The following is a 17,150-nucleotide window of genomic DNA, read 5'->3' as shown; positions in this document are numbered from 1 at the left end:
AGATTTCCTAGGGTGAGAGGCCGGGAGGGTCTCTCGTTTTCTGTGGGCAGCCAGAACCAAGAGCCACTTTTGCATAGGAAGGAGATTATGTATTTGTGCAACTGTTTTTGCATTTTAGATACCCTGCTGCTGATTTTGATCCCTTAATTTTTATGCTGCTGCTTTTGAAGAGAATCTGTATTTCACTATACATTTCTTACTGCTATAAATTGTGTTTATATAATTGCCCTGGGTTTTAAGCTGCACAGATATTATGTGGCAACGCTTGTGTTGCATTTTATAAACTGGCCTCTGGCCTCCCCCCCTTCTCTCCCTGCCCCTTTACCCTCGTGTGTTGTGCTCCCCCCCCCTTTTAAGATTGTAAGCCTGCAGGGGCAGGGACTTTCTTGTTTCAACTGATTGTATATAAGGCACTTAAAGAGCCTTTATGGCTGAACAGCAGAGTAGAAATGCTACAACCAACCAACCAACCAAACAAACAAGTGAGAACACGAACTGCTTTTCTGGATCAGATTTAAAATAACAACAATAACAACAACAACAACAACAATAATAAAAGCTTTGTGAAGATACCATGTCCCAGACGTAATTGGCCAGCCAGTAGATCACTGGGTCACAGCCGCTGACAAACTGGAGGTGCTTGGCTTTAGTGGACTTCTCTGCAACCAGGAAGACCACGAAGCTGGCCGGCACAAAGGACATGGCCACAATGATGAAGATGGCGATAACCACGTCGGTGCCCTGGAGGCTATGGATGGCCAGAAAAAGGAGGAGAAAGACACAGGGCAATAAATCCAGGCACCATTATGCAATCTGCTATAGGCTATGGGGTCTAGGTAGCAAGAAACATGTGTTTCTAAATGAGTGTGACGGCCTCTGATCCGCTTAATTGGGAGGACAAATCTATAGTGCAAAGCCCTGCCCGTCAACTCAGGGGCAAACCCCAATGAGTTCCAACAAGTGTGACTGGCACTGCAGACTAAAGGTAGTTTATTTGATGGGGGCCAACCTGCTAAGCAACACCAGATGCTGCCTTAGACCAGGCCAGACTATTTGTCCATCTACCCCATGATTATCTACTTTGACTGGCCGCAACTCTCTAGGGCAGGGCGGTCCAACTGTTCATACCAAGTGGGCTGTAAGAATACTTTGACATAGAACCTGCAGAGGCCACACACTGAGTTAAACTTCCATATTGTAAATTAAAGTGTTCACAATATATTTACTATTATTTAATATACACAATATATTTAATTAAATATGTATAACTAAACACACAAGTAATAGATTTAATATAATCAATTATTTAACAAATTTGATGCACAAACAGATGTATGTGCTTTGTTAACAACACATGACAAAAAAAGTAAATGTTTAAGGCTTTAAGATGTTTTTTATTATAATAATTTATTATTTATACCCCGCCCACCTGGCTGGGTTTCCCCAGCCACTCTGGGCGGCTTCCAAAAAAACACTAAAATACAATAACCTATTAAACATTAAAAGCTTCCCTAAACAGGGCTGCCTTCAGATGTCTTCTAAAAGTCTGGTAGTTATTTTTCTCTTTGACATCTGGTGGGAGGGCGTTCCACAGGGCGGGAGCCACTACCGAGAAGGCCCTCTGCCTGGTTCCCTGTAACTTGGCTTCTCGCAGCGAGGGAACCACCAAAAGGCCCTCAGCGCTGGACCTCAGTGTCTGGGTAGAACGATGGGGGTGGAGACGCTCCTTCAGGTATACTGGACCAAGGCCGTTTAGGGCTTTAAAGGTCAGCACCAACACTTTGAATTGTGCTGGGAAACATACTGGGAGCCAGTGTAGGTCTTTCAAGACCGGTGTTATATGGTCTCGGCGGCCGCTCCCAGTCACCAATCTAGCTGCTGCATTCTGGATTAGTTGTAGTTTCCGGGTCACCTTCAAAGGTAGCCCCACATAGAGCGTATTGCAGTAGTCCAAACGAGAGATAACTAGAGCATGCACTCTGGCGGGACAGTCCGCAGGCAGGAAGGGTCTCAGCCTGCGTACCAGATGGAGCTGATAAACAGCTGCCCTGGACACAGAATTGACCTGCACCTCCATGGACAGCTCTGAGTCCAGAATGACTCCCAGGCTGCACACCTGGTCCTTCAAGGGCACAGCTACCCCATTCAGGACCAGGGAGTCCCCCACACCCACCAAGAGCTGCCAAAAAAAGGCCTCATGGATTGAACCACCCTGCTCTAAGGTCTCAGGAAGAAAGAAGAGTCTTCCTGTTGCCTGCTATCCAAGATACTTTGCTGGCGATGGGACCTATGTCCTTCTGCAAACAATGCATGTGTACTCCTGAGCTGACTCCTTCAATCCAGCCTTTCCCAACCTAGTATCCTCCAGATGTTTTGGACCACAACCCCCATGAGCCAACATGGCCATAGGATAATATGGGGGACCACAGCCATGTTGACTAGGGCTGTGAGGAGCTGCAGAATAATATAAACAAAGGAGGGGATGAAGGCAACTCTGCCAGCTCTTCCCCTTACCCATTTGTTTATTTTATTCTGCTGGGGAAACCCAACCAGATGGGCAGGGTATAAATGATAACATTATTATTCTCTTTTTTAAAAGGAAAGAAAAAGCATGTAGCACAGTATCGGTTCAAAGAACCAAACCCACTCCCAATTTCATTTTAAAATTTGAAGCAAAGGTAAATAAATGGATACCTACAGGTAATCCAAGGAGAGGCTGGCACTGGTTTTGTTCATCGGGTGGTTGGTCAGGGTGATACCTGGAGTGTAAGAGGAGAAGAATAGGAATTGGATGAACTGCTTTGCACTCCAGAATGGCAAGAAACTGTAGCCAAAACCAGTCATTTCCAATCTGGCGCTTTTCAGATGTTTTGGACTACAATTCCCATCAGCCCCAACCAGGAAATTCTGGATGGCTGATGGGATCTGTGGTCCAAAACATTTTTTGGGGGGGAGCACCAGGCTGTGGAAGTCCTACAAGCAAGACACTCCTTTGACATGGTGCTCCCATCCCGCAAAATAAGAGCCATTTGCGTAAGCCCCTGCAGATACAAGCTTCTTTTCCTAGAATCTTTTCTTTCCAACATATTTCTGATCAAAGAGCATCTTCCACAGATGGACCATCCAAAACCGATGTAGGGAGCAGAGAGGCACACTTGCAAGAGGCCTCCTAAAATATTAAACAGACTTTCACCATCGCAGTGTTAAGAGCAACTAAGTGGAAATCAACAAATAAAACGAAATCCAGCTACGTCCAGAAGTTTAGATACAGTGCTGAGCATCTTCTGCCTTTCAACCCACTCCCCAATTTCAACACACAAGGGCTGACTGGCTCACCATAGGCAGCGGGGTTCCCCCTGGTCTTGGGCAGATTGGCACGGAGGATGGCATTGTTGAGGGTGTTGAGGTACGTAGGCATGCTGTGGTAGCCCTTGTTGTTATAATAAACCTGGCCAAAGAGAGATATGGGGGAGAGAGATTAAATATTTCTGAGCAAAGCTGCTCTTCTGTTAACAGGAGCACAGACCGGCAGCCACATTTTATCTACGCAGCAATCTGGAGGGGTAGGTTATGCAAAATATTGTGATTGCCCTAAAGCCTCCCAATTAGCTTCATGGCTGATCTGAGATTTGAACCCAAACCATCCTGGCTCTACGATACGATACAATATCTTTATTGTTATTGTCCCATACAGAACAATGAAATTGAAAAATCTACATAAGACATTCAAAACCCCCTAAAAACTCTGAAACCCCATTTTAAAATACAATATACTATAGAGACTCCTTATACTGTGTTTAGAACAAGAATTGCATTTGGGTAGAAACTGTTTCTCAGGTGGCTAGTCCTGGTCTTTATAACCCTGTACCTTCTTCCAGAAGGCAGAAGCTGAAAGAGATCATTTCCGGGGTGAGCACTATCCTGCGCTATCTCTGCAGCTTTCTTATGGCACCTGACAGCATAGATTTGATCCAAGGTGGGAAGAGTGCACCCAATTATTCTCTCTGCACTCTTTACAACCTTGGACAGCATTCCCCCCCCCCTGCCGTGCAGCTCCCAAACCACACATGCACTACTACAGCCTTCTCCAACCTGATGACCTCCTGAGCCTTTGGACTACAGTTCCCATCACCCTCCAACAAGCAAAGCTGTATTACCTCCTCCAGCATGGCTGTGCTGCCTGGGAGTTGTAGTCCAAAACCTCTGTGGGGGGGCACCAGGTTCTGGCCCAACATCCTTATCTACTATACTGAAGATGGATCTCTATTCTGATCAAAATGAAACAGAAGGACAACTAGGGTCTCCTACCTTTGGTCCCATGTTTAGCCTGCTCTGCTGGTTGCAGCTGCTTTATTTATTTCATGGTGGTGGTTGCTGCTTTATCGAGTATCTGTATCGATGAAGGACAGGCTATAGAAATATTAATATTTTAAAAAGCGAATACCTGGGCAGCTCTCCGGACAGCAATCTTCTGCACCATGGGAGGAGCTTTGGCCCCAAAGGATGCTGGTATGGATTTCAGGAGATTGCCAAAGGTCATTGCTCCGTACCTGTACGAGAACAGACAGCAGAGAAGAAATGCAGAGCTCACACCAGTACAAAGGGTTTAAATTTTGCAAAACCGAGACGCAGTGGGGCCACGTGGCCCATTGGGACTGGTACGATCAAAAGTGGTAAAGCCGGGGCCAAAACGACCCTTTGGCTAGTTGTAAAAAGGCAGGCAGGTGAGGAGCTAGGTGAGGGCAGACTAAAGCTGGTGGACCAGCCTCCATGAGGCTGCTGCCTAGGCTGCCCTCAGACTGAGAAAACCAAAACAAAATGGCAGAGACAGATTACTATTATTTATTGCATTTATACCTCACTCTTCTCCTAAGTTGGAATTCAAGGTGCCTTCTAGCATTTAAAAACATCATTGCAAAATGCAAAGCAAAAAAAAGCACACTTGCCAAAACAATACTTAAATTACATTCAAACACATTTAAAACCAGCATTTAAATGCTTTTTGCTCTGACTGTCAACACCTTAGCCTGCCAGGTGGGAGGATAACAAGGAGGGAGCCAATCTGGCCTCCTTTGGAAGGGGATCCTGCCATATGGGAGCAGCCACAGAAAAGGCCCTGTCTTGAGGCAGACAACTGCCTCACTTCCCTCCCTCCCCAACACACCCACCCTTACCGATGCAGCCGAAAGCGGTCTGATGTATACAGCAAGTACTCTGAGACGTTGCGCCCAGTAATGTCCACCAGAATGTCGCCCGTCACAACCTTCCTCTGTGGTGGGTGGCCCCCGACTCCACTGGGGCAGGAAAAGCCGGTGCCCTGCATAGAGCAAGTGCACTTGATGGGCTCGTGGATGATGCTGGCCAGTGATGGGGCAGAAGTGACCGTCTCTGTGAGGGGAAGAGCAAAGAAGCTGGGTTAAGCCCAAGGATTATTCCTTCCTGTGCTGTGTCCCAACTGAAGAACGAAGGGACCTCCATGCATTCTTTTAAAAATAGCCAACAGTCATACCTCATGTCACGTCCGCTTCATGATACGTTTTTTCAGGTTGCGTCCGCGGTGACCCAGAAGTACTGGAAAGGGTTACTTCTGGGTTTCGCCGCTCGCGCATGCGCAGACGTGCAAAATGACGTCATGCGCATGCGCAGAAGCGGCAAATCACAACCCACATGTGTGCAGACGCACCGCTGCGGGTTGTGTTTTATTCATGTTGTGAATGGGCCTCTGGAACGGATCCCGTTCACAACCAGCGGTACCACTGTATCTGTATCTATATAGTACGATGACAACTATGAGCATTTAACCTGTGCAATTTCAACCTTGTGCGGTTCAAGGCTGTCGAAACCGTGCAAATTAAATCCATGGAAGATCTTCCCGGCACAAAAAGAGCTTTTAAGAGCTTAGCCTGGCTTACTGAGCAAGACCTTCATGGCGTTTTGGCTCTGGCATGGCCCCACAAGATCTCCCAGAGCTGGCCTTGCCAGTAAGTAAGGCATTTTAGCTGCAGTTGGCAACATGCTCTGAAATCCCTTTTCTACTCCTGCTTCCAGGTACCCTAATAGTGCTACCGCTCAATTTGGATTTTCAACCCAAAGCTTCAACCCAACATGGCAGATTCCCAAACTTTACCTCTGACAGTGGAGGGGTAAGTGGTGGAGTTCCAGGCCCTCAGCAAGTCCTCGTCCAGGGAGAAGGGGTAGTCAGAAGGGGCAGGTGACGGAGGGGGCGGCACAAAATTGGAGAGGGGCAGGCCCTGGGTGAAGGAATCCACGCACATAGCATCAAAGTACTTTGCCGCCAGCATCTTCGACTCGTTGCTGTTGAGGTTGAGGGACTGCACCAGCTGGTCCAATGTGCTGTTGAAAGCAGTCTTGAGCACACAGGTGGCCCCCACTCCCGAGGGACGGTAGAAGGTCTCAACCAACTGCTGGGGCTTCGCATCTGCTGACTGCTTGAACCTGCCAGAGGAGGGTATGTATCATCATCATCATCATCATCATCACCATTATTATTATTATTATTATTATTATTATTATTATTATTATTATTATTATTATTATTATTATACCACCCTGTACCCAGAGGTCTCAGGGCAGTTCACAGAAAAGAGTAATATCAGTTAGAAAGCAAGGTGGGTGGGGGAGAGAGCTGAAGAGCTTTTAAAACAATGATTAGATGGGCACAGGATATTGGCCGCCCAATAATCATGACGGAATGGGGAAATCTTTGGAGAACAAATATGAAATTTACGGCGTGTTATAACATCAAGGAAAATATGTTAAAGATGCAGCACAGATGGTACCTCACCTCCTCAAGACTATCTAAGATGTACAAAAATTTAGCGAATATCTGTTGGATATTCTGGCCTCGGAACGTTTACTGCCTTGGTGACTCCCATGGGAAATCCTACTCAGGCTTCTTTTCCCATCACAAACAAAGTTGAAGCTGGAAAAAATTCTTCTTTCTCTGCATGCAACCTTTCAGAAAAATAAAGTGTAACCAGAGTCCCTAGGGCTTCTTTCTCCAGATCTGGAAAAGGTGGAATGACAGAGCTCTCACCGGTATTCGCGTCGTTCCTCGTTGGCATATGGGATGAAGTTGCCTTTGGGTTGGGTGTAGTTGTGGTACTGGGACGGCGAGAGGATGAGAGGAGGTAGGTCTCCTGTGAAACAAACAACATTTGTTACAGCTGCTTTGAAGCTCTAAGAGATACCCCCAATTTAAGCACTAAAATGCATGGGGTGGGGATATATGAATCCTTCCCCCAATATTCTATGGATTCCCTCCACCCCTAAACACCTCTTGGTCCCTCCCTGATCTCTTCCAGTTTTTCCACAAAGCACACCATCTTTTCATTTTTAAACTCTCAGTCTTACTGCAACACAGTCTATGTGGGGCTGCCTATGAAGAAGGTTCAGAAACTTCAGCTGGTGTAGAATTTGGCAGCCAGGTGGTGCTCAAGGGACCCTGGACCCAAGGGCTTTGTATATCAAGAACACAGGAACCTTGAACCTGGCCCAGGAGCATATCGGGATCTAGGGCAGATGTTTTAACAGAAGATACACTGTGCACGCGTCCCAAAGACCTCCAAAGTAGTTTACAATGTAAAAGTGTTTCAAATTCCAGAATCCAAACAACAAATATGATGACCATGCCGCTGAACTAGAAAACCAGGGTAGCAATAACTCAAAGGCCCCTCTCAAACTGAAACAGATCCAAAAAGAAATATGAACAACGGAAGCTATATTACTCCAAGGGACTGAGATCCACAGTCTAGGTGCCACTGTTAAAACAGCCCAGTGCTCTCATCTCAACAGTATACCAGGCTTAATCTTCAGTGTGGCAGCACCTACACTTTGGAACTCCCTGCCACTGTACCCTTTCTGGTACCTGCTTAAAAATATTTTTGTTTAGGCAAGCCTAGTCAGAGATTTAGAATGCTGGTATGCTTATTAAAAATAATAATGTTGTAATTGTTTTTACTAAAGAAACTTACTGTGTTCTATTCTTTTTTGTGTGTGTGAACTGCTTTAAGGTCTTCTACAATCAAGCGGAATATAAATATTATGAAATGAAACTAAATGAAATAATCAATCAATTAATAATCTGGCCTGTATTTTAGGAGACCGCTGGAGGAACAGCCTGTTTCAGAACGAAGTGCACCTACCTATCTCGGGCACGGAGAGCGCCACTGTCATGGCTACACAGACGAAGAACGCAGGTAGCAGGATCTGGGAGAAGAGGGCCTTGGTGTTCCGCTTGGCACAGTGGAACCGCTTGACGATGAGCCCGTGGAATTGGCGCAGCTTGAGCCAAGAGCCCTCCAGCTTGATGCTCCCCTGCCCCACCAGCGCATGTTCATTCAGGTCCGCCTCTGGGTCTGCAGCGGGAAAGAGCAGAGGGGAGACTGAGGCTTCTCTTTCTCTCTCTCGTAGGGTGGGGTCCAAAAACAACAGGATGCAGGCAGATATATGACCCCCACCTACCGAAAACAGGCAGAAGAGGAGCCCACATGGAAGTCCCAGAGACACAGGGCCTATAGGAGTGGTACCCCACAGAGTGGTGTTCATGTGGTGCTTTGAGTCCTGTGCCTTCTCCTGCCCCCCCTCACCTCCTGCAGTCTTCCCCACTGTCAAAATGATTTACTTAATACAACTTAACACGCATTTAATTCGTGCAATTTCAACTTTATGCGGTGGACGGCTGACCGGTCAAAATCACAAATGTTAAATGCACAGAAGGCGGAGAGCTTTAAAAGCTCTTTTTGTGCAGGGTTTTCCCAGCGTAGAAAGAGCTTTTAAGATCTCCTCCTTGCTTACCAGACTATGGTGGGCTCTTGTCAGATCTCATGGGTCTATCTGAGTTTCCGTAAGAGCCTCCAAGAGCCCAGTAAGCAAGGCAGGGAGCTTAAAAGCTACATGTCTTGCTGGGGAGGGTAAGACTTGTTTGGGTCACTCCAGAAGGCAAGTTTGCTTGTGTAGGGTCAGTTCCAAGCGGGTACTTTGATATTAAACAATTTTGGCTTTAAATGCCATCCCTGAAACGTAATCCCCGCATAAGATGTGAGTTGGTTGTATTATTATTCTTATTATTACATTTATTTATCACCCAGCATTTGCCAGCAGGCCCCATAGTGGATTACAGCAATTTAAAATCCGGAATAAAAAACACACCACACAGACAGTTGAAGTACTTTGCATTTACATAAACAGGGTGGGCTCTGAAGAAACACATCTCAGGTGTCAAAGGCCAGGGTACAGAGGTGCACCTTTAGCATTCCCCAAAAGCTGTATGGCAAGGGTGCCAGATCAAACTTTCTGGGGAGGGGACTCCACAGCTCAGGGTCAGAGAAGACCCTCTCTCGGGCCACCACTCCAAACCTCTGAGGGCAGTAGAACTACCAACAGGGCCACCTCTGCTGATCTCAGCCCCTGGAAGGGTCTGCAGGGCAGGAAATGGTCTCTCGTATATTTAGACTGGAAGCCCCTTGGGGCAGAGGTCTGGGCTTTTTATGTTTCAGTTAGTCTGGTGTCCATAAATAACCAACACTCCCCCACCTGCCCAGCAGGGGGAGCAAGCAGAAGCAGCCTCACAAACCAATCTGTTAGCTTATCTTACAGATCCCTTCCTCTAAAAAAAACAGTATCAGACCCACCTCAGTCTCCCTCCTTGCGCTCACCCAGTCGCTGCCTCTGACAGGTGGGCTCTTGAGCACCAATCAAGGGAGGAGCAGGGTGTGGAGGGTGCTTTTCACACCCTGAGCCTCGCCCTCTGCCCACTGGCTGATGGCACAGAGGTTGATGGGGCACTGAGGGTGCCCTGTTCCACGCCCTGACCAATGGTGGCCTCCATTCCCGCCAGGGGGGCGTACACACATACCGGGAACTACACCCCTGGCTGCACCCAAGGGTACACAAAAGGAGATTGCAGGTGTAATTTCAGAGCCTTTGCCTATGATCTTTGAGACTTCTTGGCAAACAGGTGAGGCCCCTGCAGACTGGAGGCAGACAAATGTTGCCCTCATTTTCAAAAAGGGAGAAGAAGACCTGGATAACTACCAAACAGTGAGCTTGACATCAATACCAGAAAAGGTCCTTGAACAGATAATTCAACATTTGGTCTGTGAGCACTTAGAAAATGATGCTTTTCTAAGCATGGGATGCTTTTCAACATGGGTTTCTCAAAAGCAAGTCATGCCAGACGATTCTCATTTCTTTTTTTGATGGAGTTACAAACTTGGTGGATCAGGGGAATGCTGTGTACATAGTGTATCTTGATTTCAAAATCCTGATTTTGATAAAGTCCCCCATTATATCTTTGCAAGGAAGCTGGTAAAATGTGGGGTGCATGAGGTAATTGTTAGGTGGATTTGTAGCTGGTTTACTGACCAAACCCAAACCACTATTAGTGGTTCCTTGAGGGAGTTGGGTTTAAGCTGGAGAAGATAAGACTGGGAGGAGGTATGATGGCCATCTTCAAATATCTTAAGGGCTATCAGATGGAATTTGGAGGGAAACAAGCTCATTTTACTGCTCTGGAGAGTAGGACTCAAACCAATGGCTTCAAGTTACAAGAAAAGAGATTCTGACTAAACATCTGGAAAAACTTTCTGACAGTAAGAGGTGTTAAGACAGTGGAACGGTGTCCCTTGGGAAGTTGTGGGCTCTCCTTCCTTGCAGGTTTTTAAGCAGAGGTTGGATGGCCATCTGTCAGGGATGCTTTAGCAGGGGGTTGGACTTCATGACTGGGGGTCTCTACGATTCTATGATTCTAAGTGCTAGTTCCACACCCTGTTAGGGTCAAAGCACATGTAGCTGAGTCCCATCATGTTAAGTATAATGGTTTAATGGACACTGAAATGGAAAATGCCTGTTATGTATATTGCTGAAGTTTTAACTGGAAAATTCCATTGCTTTAGCTGAGATTCCTGCATTGGTTGGGCTGGATGACCTTTGGGGTCTCTTCTATGGTTCTATGATTCTAAGCCCACGGCCTCCAAATCCTTAAGGTTTCCAGGTGAGACATTCTCCCCTCACACCTCTGCAGCCACAGTGTAGGATCTCTTCCCCACCCCCACCCCGCCACACCACGGTGCCCTCCTCCCGGGGTGGGGAACACGCAAGGTCTCTCACGTGTTACAAACCTTGCAGACTGGCGTTATCAGGGTCTTGCGGGTTATCAAACAACGGAGAGTAATCCCCATAGAACTCCGAATAAGCCCCACCTTCATCGCCTCTCACAGAGCCGGCTGAGGACGACGACTGCAGTGATGTCTGAGACTGGGTGAGCTGGGAGCAGGCCTGCAGGTTCCCCTGGTCTGCCTCAGGCTTCTTGAGCGTCTCTGCCCCTAGGAGGAGTTCCCCGTTAGCCTCAGCCTTGGGGCCCAGTTGGGAGTCGGGCAGAGGGAAGCTGTCCTTTTGGGACTCTTTCACATCTGTAAGGGACGGAGAAAGAGTGAAGGTTATTTATTCAGTGCAATCACAGAAGAATGCCCCGAGAGGCTCTCAAGACAACCGCTCGCTTCCCTCCCTGCCCTTAAGAGACAAAGTTTGTTCTGATGGATTAGCAACCAAAAAAGCTCAGATTACAGCGGAGTAGTGGAAAATAGGGTTTGGTTTGAGCCCAACAGTACGTACGTAGTCAATTTTATGAGCTACAGTTCAGTAACCTTTTTATTTGGTTTTACAGTTTGTTCAAAATGAGCAGGTTCCTTTTTCTTAAACCTTTCTTAAGTTCACAAAGTAACTGAAATGCTTTACAACAAAACAAAGCAAAGCATCAGGTGGAGACTTGCTATTACGGGTCCACAGTATGTGTTTGGATGTGACATTGAAACATGAAGAGGTTCAGTCTAAAGCCAGATAAGAAAATAAGATTAATGTTCTCAGAGTGGAACGTTCTCCCTCGGGAGGTTGTGTCCTTCCTTGGAGGTTTTTAAGCAGAGGTTTTGAGGCCATCTGTCATGGATGCATTAGTTGAGATTTTGCATCAAGTGGGTTGGATGAGATGACCCCCAGGGTCTATTCCAACTCTACAATGCTATGATTCTTACCGACATCACTGTTCTCCAGAGACTGGTCTTCCTCTGAGACCTTGAGGAAAACCTCTTCCAGGGTGGTGTCCATCAGCCCAAAACTGGTCAGGTCTAGGTCATCCAAACTGTGCTCCAGGTGCTAAAGAAACAGAATGGGAGGAAACCAGAGGGGAATCAACACAGGTGTGTCCATCTAACCTCCACTAGACACCACTCACTGCTAACAGTCAAAATATTCAGCCAAGAGCATCCCTCTTTGAGCACAACACCCAGGCACAAGGTTTCCGTGTCAAAGTCTCATGGTATGATGTTATTGGTGGAACACCTGTCCTGTTGGGATGGGCAAAATGAAGTTACACATTCATTTATTTAATAGATTCGTATCCTGCTTTTCAACTAGAGTCTTCCAAAGCAGCTAACTACATTTAGGAAAAATGCAACAGATACATCAGGCATCACACATTCACAAAAGAGAACACTGAAGCAGGTGTTGGCTGCCATCAGATGCTCCTTTCCACATTTAATATGGTAGCAGCTGGCCTTCAGAAAGAGGGGAAAGCGTGACTGGAGCAGGCCCTGATCTTGCCTTCCTTGTTCTTTAGACAATGCACAACTACCTTTTGGAATTCACAGCCCCAAGACGTGCTTATAGCCACTGATTTAAAGGGTGCTGCTAGCAGTGCTTTTTCTTCTTCTTCTGGGGGTACTTGAGGGTATGCACCCCCACCCCATGTTAAAGGTGGGCACTTACTCTAACACCTTCATGGTGAGACCTGGCACCTTTTTTCTATAAAAAAGCACTGAGTGCTAAAAAAAATTCATGGATGAGAAGGCTATCAATGGCTCCTCATCATGATAGCTATAGAGTATTCCACATTCAGAGCCAGTCTACCTCTGAGTATCAGTTGCTGGGGAGAGTAACAGAGGGGATAAGCTATTGCCCATGACCTAATTATTGGGTTCACATAGGCAGCTTGTAAAGCAGTTCACAAAAAGAATAAAACATCTATTTGAAACATTCAAAAAATAATTAAAATCACTGATACTCTAAAAACTGCATTAAAACACATGTCAGTGTTCTACATATGTGGGTAGACTCGCCTAAACAAAATATGTTAGTGAGTGCCAAAAACAAGTACAGTGGAGGAGTCTGCCTGATGTCAACAGGCAGGGAGTTCCGAAGTGTGTGGGTGCTGCCACATTAAAAGATCAATTTCTTGCAAGTGCTGAATGGATATTATGTGGGAACTGTAACTGTGCTGGTTCTGCAGATGGAAGTGGTTGAGTGGGCATGGGACAAGGCAATCTCGAAGGCAAATTTCTGTTTGATGGAGAAAGGAGTGGAGATCACAACACAGGAATACGGAGATCAGTCACCTTCACCATATGTTTAGAAAGTTGAGGTGAGTTTAATTCTGTTTCTAGTCTACTGTTTTAACTTTTTTAAAGCTTTGATTTATAGCTAGAAAAGCACTTTAACGTTTGGATAAGATATAAGGATTTGCTTGAAAATAAAACCCCCAAGGTGGTTGTCACCAATGGAAGCGAAGGCTCAGAAAAAGCTCAATATGGAGGCCAAATGGCCAAAATATTGGGAAATTTTGGAACAAGAGGGAGACAGATTAAAACTGCAGAGTTTTGAAAAATTAAAAAACAGAGTGCGAGATTGGCTTCATTATTACCAGATAATGGAGGCATATAACTTGGACAAAAAAATTGGCTTCCAGGTGGAAAAATCAAAATTGGAAACAGAATTACTAGATCCTAAAATTAAGAATTTGTCAAGAATGTATAACTTGCTGTTGAAATGGAATACTCAGGATGAAACGGTGAAATCTGCTATGATCAAATGGGCACAAGATGTTGGACATAATATTATGATGGCTGACTGGGAACAGCTATGGACCACAGGTATGAAGTTTACGGCATGTAATGCCTTAAGAGAGAATATAATGAAAATGATATACAGGTGGTACATGACACCAGTCAAGCTTGCAAAAATCTACCATGTGCCAGATAATAAATGTTGGAAATGTAAAGAGACTGAAGGTACATTCTTTCACCTTTGGTGGACGTGCCCAAGGATTTAGACTTTCTGGGAGATGATCTATAATGAAATGAAAAAGGTATTTAAATATACCTTTCTGAAGAAACCAGAGGCCTTTCTCCTGGGCATGGTCGGCCAATTGGTGTCAAAGAAGGATAGAACTTTCTTTATGTATGCCACAACAGCAGCAAGAATACTTATTGCAAAGTACTGGAAGACACAAGATCTACCCACCCGGGAAGAATGGCAGATGAAGGTGATGGACTACATGGAATTGGCGGAAATGACTGGCAGAATCCGAGACCAGGGAGAAGAGTCGGTGGAGGAAGATTGGAAGAAATTTAAAGTCTATTTACAGAAACATTGCAAAATTAATGAATGTTAGAAGGATGTTGGAATGATGTTATGTGGCTTTAGCAGAAATGTTATAAAGAACTTGGGAAAAACTGACTGTTAATTGGTGAAAGGAGGGAAAGTAAAGTTACATTATATTAAGATAAATTACAGGACAAAAATTTGAAAAGATGGAAAGGATTTGCTGAAACAGATAATTGAACTAGAATACAAAAAAGGGAGGTGTGAGGAGGTCAAGGAAATAAGCTAATGAAAGATAAGTTATGGGAAGATGTGTTGTATTTTTCTTTTTTGCGTTGTTAATGGATTTTTTTCTTTTTTTCTCTTTATTGTGATGTGTTGTATTGTTTATGTCTAAAAATGTGTTTTCTGCTTTTTCTTTCTGTAACTATTAAAACTTTAATAAATATTATTTTTTTAAAAAAAGATTTATAGCAGTTAATCTTTCTCATTGATAATTATCTTTAAAAAAAATGCTTTGAGGGGCGTTTTTTTTTTTGCAACCAAGCGGCGTCTAGGTTTTATGCAATAAGCAAACAAGAATACAAACAAACAATCCATTATTGCTTTAAAATGTTTCTTAAGTGCCTACCAAACAACCGTCAAAGCTCTGTAATTCACATGCCCAGGCCTTTGAGGGTGTGACTACAGATCCAAAATTTAAACCAAACCCTTTGGGCCCCAATTTAAAGATGTCTGCAAATGGGACATGAAGGCTGGCAACATTAATGCCCCCCCCCCATATATAGGAATCACTTGCAAACGACCGCAGTGCCTGGAGACAGACAATCAGGTCGTGCATCCACAGCAGTGTCCAGAGGAGGAATGACAGCTGGGAGGAACACAGAAAGAATAAACGCCATGGTGCATCCGCAGCAGCACAACCGGATGCTTTCCTCTGCCCCAGCTGCAACAAAACACGTCTCTCCCATATCAGTCTCCACAGCCACAGCAGGCGCTGTAACTCTTCAACAGTTTGACTTCACCCCCAAAGGAGCACTCCTCCATTGTCTCATGAGACAGATGGATGCCAGCCAACCAGTCCTGCCCACCCCCCTTTTGTTTATTCACCAACTGCCTGGTACCTGGAAGAGCCTTTCGAAACAGCCCTTCTTGACTGCTTCACTGGGGAGGATGTAGGAGAGCTCTGTGTTGGTGTTAGAGATGAGGAGGCAGGAAGCAACATACTTCTTGATGAACTGAGTGACTCGTGCTTCGGAGCAAGGGCTGATGGAAGACTGGCAGGGAGAGCTGTGGGTCTGCCCAGACTCTAAACAAAGAGGAGGGGGCGGGAGAGAAGAGAAAAAGATAATTTATTTGCTGTCACCTTAATATCAGTTTACAACCAGGAACATTAACAAAAATACACATATGCATATCATAAGCACATAAGATTAGCCTGTTGGATTTGGCTAGGGACACATTTAGTCCAGCATCCTGTTTTCATGGTGGTCAAGCAGATTCTTCAATGGGAAACCCGCAAGCAAAACATGAGCACTGGAGCCCTCAGATTCAGAATCATTTATTGCCTCAAACCATGGAAACAGAGCAGGGCCATTGTGGCTAGTAGAAGAGTTTGGATTTGATATCCCGCTTTATCACTACCCGAAGGAGTCTCAAAGCGGCTAACATTCTCCTTTCCCTTCTTCCCCCACAACAAACACTCTGTGGGGTGAGTGGGGCTGAGAGACTTCAGAGAAGTGTGACTGGCCCAAGGTCACCCAGCAGCTGCAGGTGGAGGAGCGGAGATGCGAACCCGGTTCACCAGATTACGAGTCCACTGCTCTTAACCACTACACCACACTGGCTCTATAGTAGTCATTCATAGCATTGCTCTCCTCCATGAATTCATCCAACCCTCTTTTAAAGCCATCCAAGTTGGTGGCCATCACTGTCCCGTACAGGAGGGAGTTCCACAGTTTATAACGATGTGCTGCGTGAATAAGTACTTTCTTCCGACATGAATGGCCCAACGTTCAACCTCATTTGATGTCCACAAGTTCTAGTGTCATGAGGGAGGGAGAAAACTTCTCTATTCACTTTCTCTAATGAGAATGGCTGTATCAAAAAACATTGTCACTTGCACTGTTGTTGACCCTGAAGCAGAGTGACCATAAGAGACTCAGCAGAGCAGCAAGGGAGGGAGTGTTTGATGGGATGTATCAGGCCTTTCCTAGCCCCTTGACAGAAACTACAGTAGAAATGGACATGCTAGATAGAGCAGTTGTCACAAGAGCAGCAGCCATTGGGTTTTTGCTGCATCTTCCATCTAATCAATTAAACCTGGCCAAAGAGGAAGGCTTCCTATATTTAGGGATAGTTAACCATCCCAAGTATGGCTTTCCGGGCCCAGAATAGTTGGGGAGTGTCACCCAATAAAAAAAACCTGATGGCATGTAAAATCAGGAAAGATAAAAACAAGTACTTCCTCACACAACACAGAAAAGCCTTATGGGATTTGCGTGGTCCAATAAAGACCTCCGTCTGAGGTGGCTTTAAGTGGAAACTAGACAAAGATATGGGACAGGAAGATGAGGAGGAAGAGCCTATCAACAACCATTAATGCAAACCGCTATATGGAACCTCCATGTACAGGGGCAGTCTGCACCAGAGTATTAGAAACTGAGCACAAACAAACAAGGGTGGCCAGAGTCAAATTGCTCTTTAAACAGAGAACAGTTGTCTGGTCCTGGAGCCCCTGAAACCACGACGCCCAA

The 17,150-nt window shown here is 45.5% G+C and overlaps 1 protein-coding gene across 2 annotated transcripts in view; it reads right to left on the bottom strand.

Annotated features, from left to right (window-relative positions):
• Nucleotides 1-17,150, bottom strand: part of ABCA2 (ATP binding cassette subfamily A member 2) — a 106,089-nt gene that overhangs the window by 19,075 nt on the left and 69,864 nt on the right. For both annotated transcript variants that reach the window (XM_081179576.1, XM_081179577.1), the window contains 11 exons: nucleotides 15,519-15,703; nucleotides 12,051-12,171; nucleotides 11,142-11,432; nucleotides 8,166-8,378; nucleotides 7,058-7,160; nucleotides 6,128-6,456; nucleotides 5,175-5,388; nucleotides 4,445-4,550; nucleotides 3,337-3,448; nucleotides 2,699-2,759; nucleotides 574-748 (listed from right to left, as the gene is read on the bottom strand). In XM_081179576.1, the coding sequence (XP_081035702.1) occupies nucleotides 574-748; nucleotides 2,699-2,759; nucleotides 3,337-3,448; nucleotides 4,445-4,550; nucleotides 5,175-5,388; nucleotides 6,128-6,456; nucleotides 7,058-7,160; nucleotides 8,166-8,378; nucleotides 11,142-11,432; nucleotides 12,051-12,171; nucleotides 15,519-15,703 (1,910 nt within the window). The remainder of the gene's footprint in view (nucleotides 1-573; nucleotides 749-2,698; nucleotides 2,760-3,336; nucleotides 3,449-4,444; nucleotides 4,551-5,174; nucleotides 5,389-6,127; nucleotides 6,457-7,057; nucleotides 7,161-8,165; nucleotides 8,379-11,141; nucleotides 11,433-12,050; nucleotides 12,172-15,518; nucleotides 15,704-17,150) is intronic.

This window comes from Podarcis bocagei (assembly GCF_964188305.1).
Source record: "Podarcis bocagei genome assembly, chromosome: Z".
Classification (NCBI taxonomy): domain Eukaryota; kingdom Metazoa; phylum Chordata; class Lepidosauria; order Squamata; family Lacertidae; genus Podarcis; species Podarcis bocagei.
Note: the sequence above shows the minus strand (reverse complement) of the source record. Positions and strands in the feature narration are given on the sequence as shown.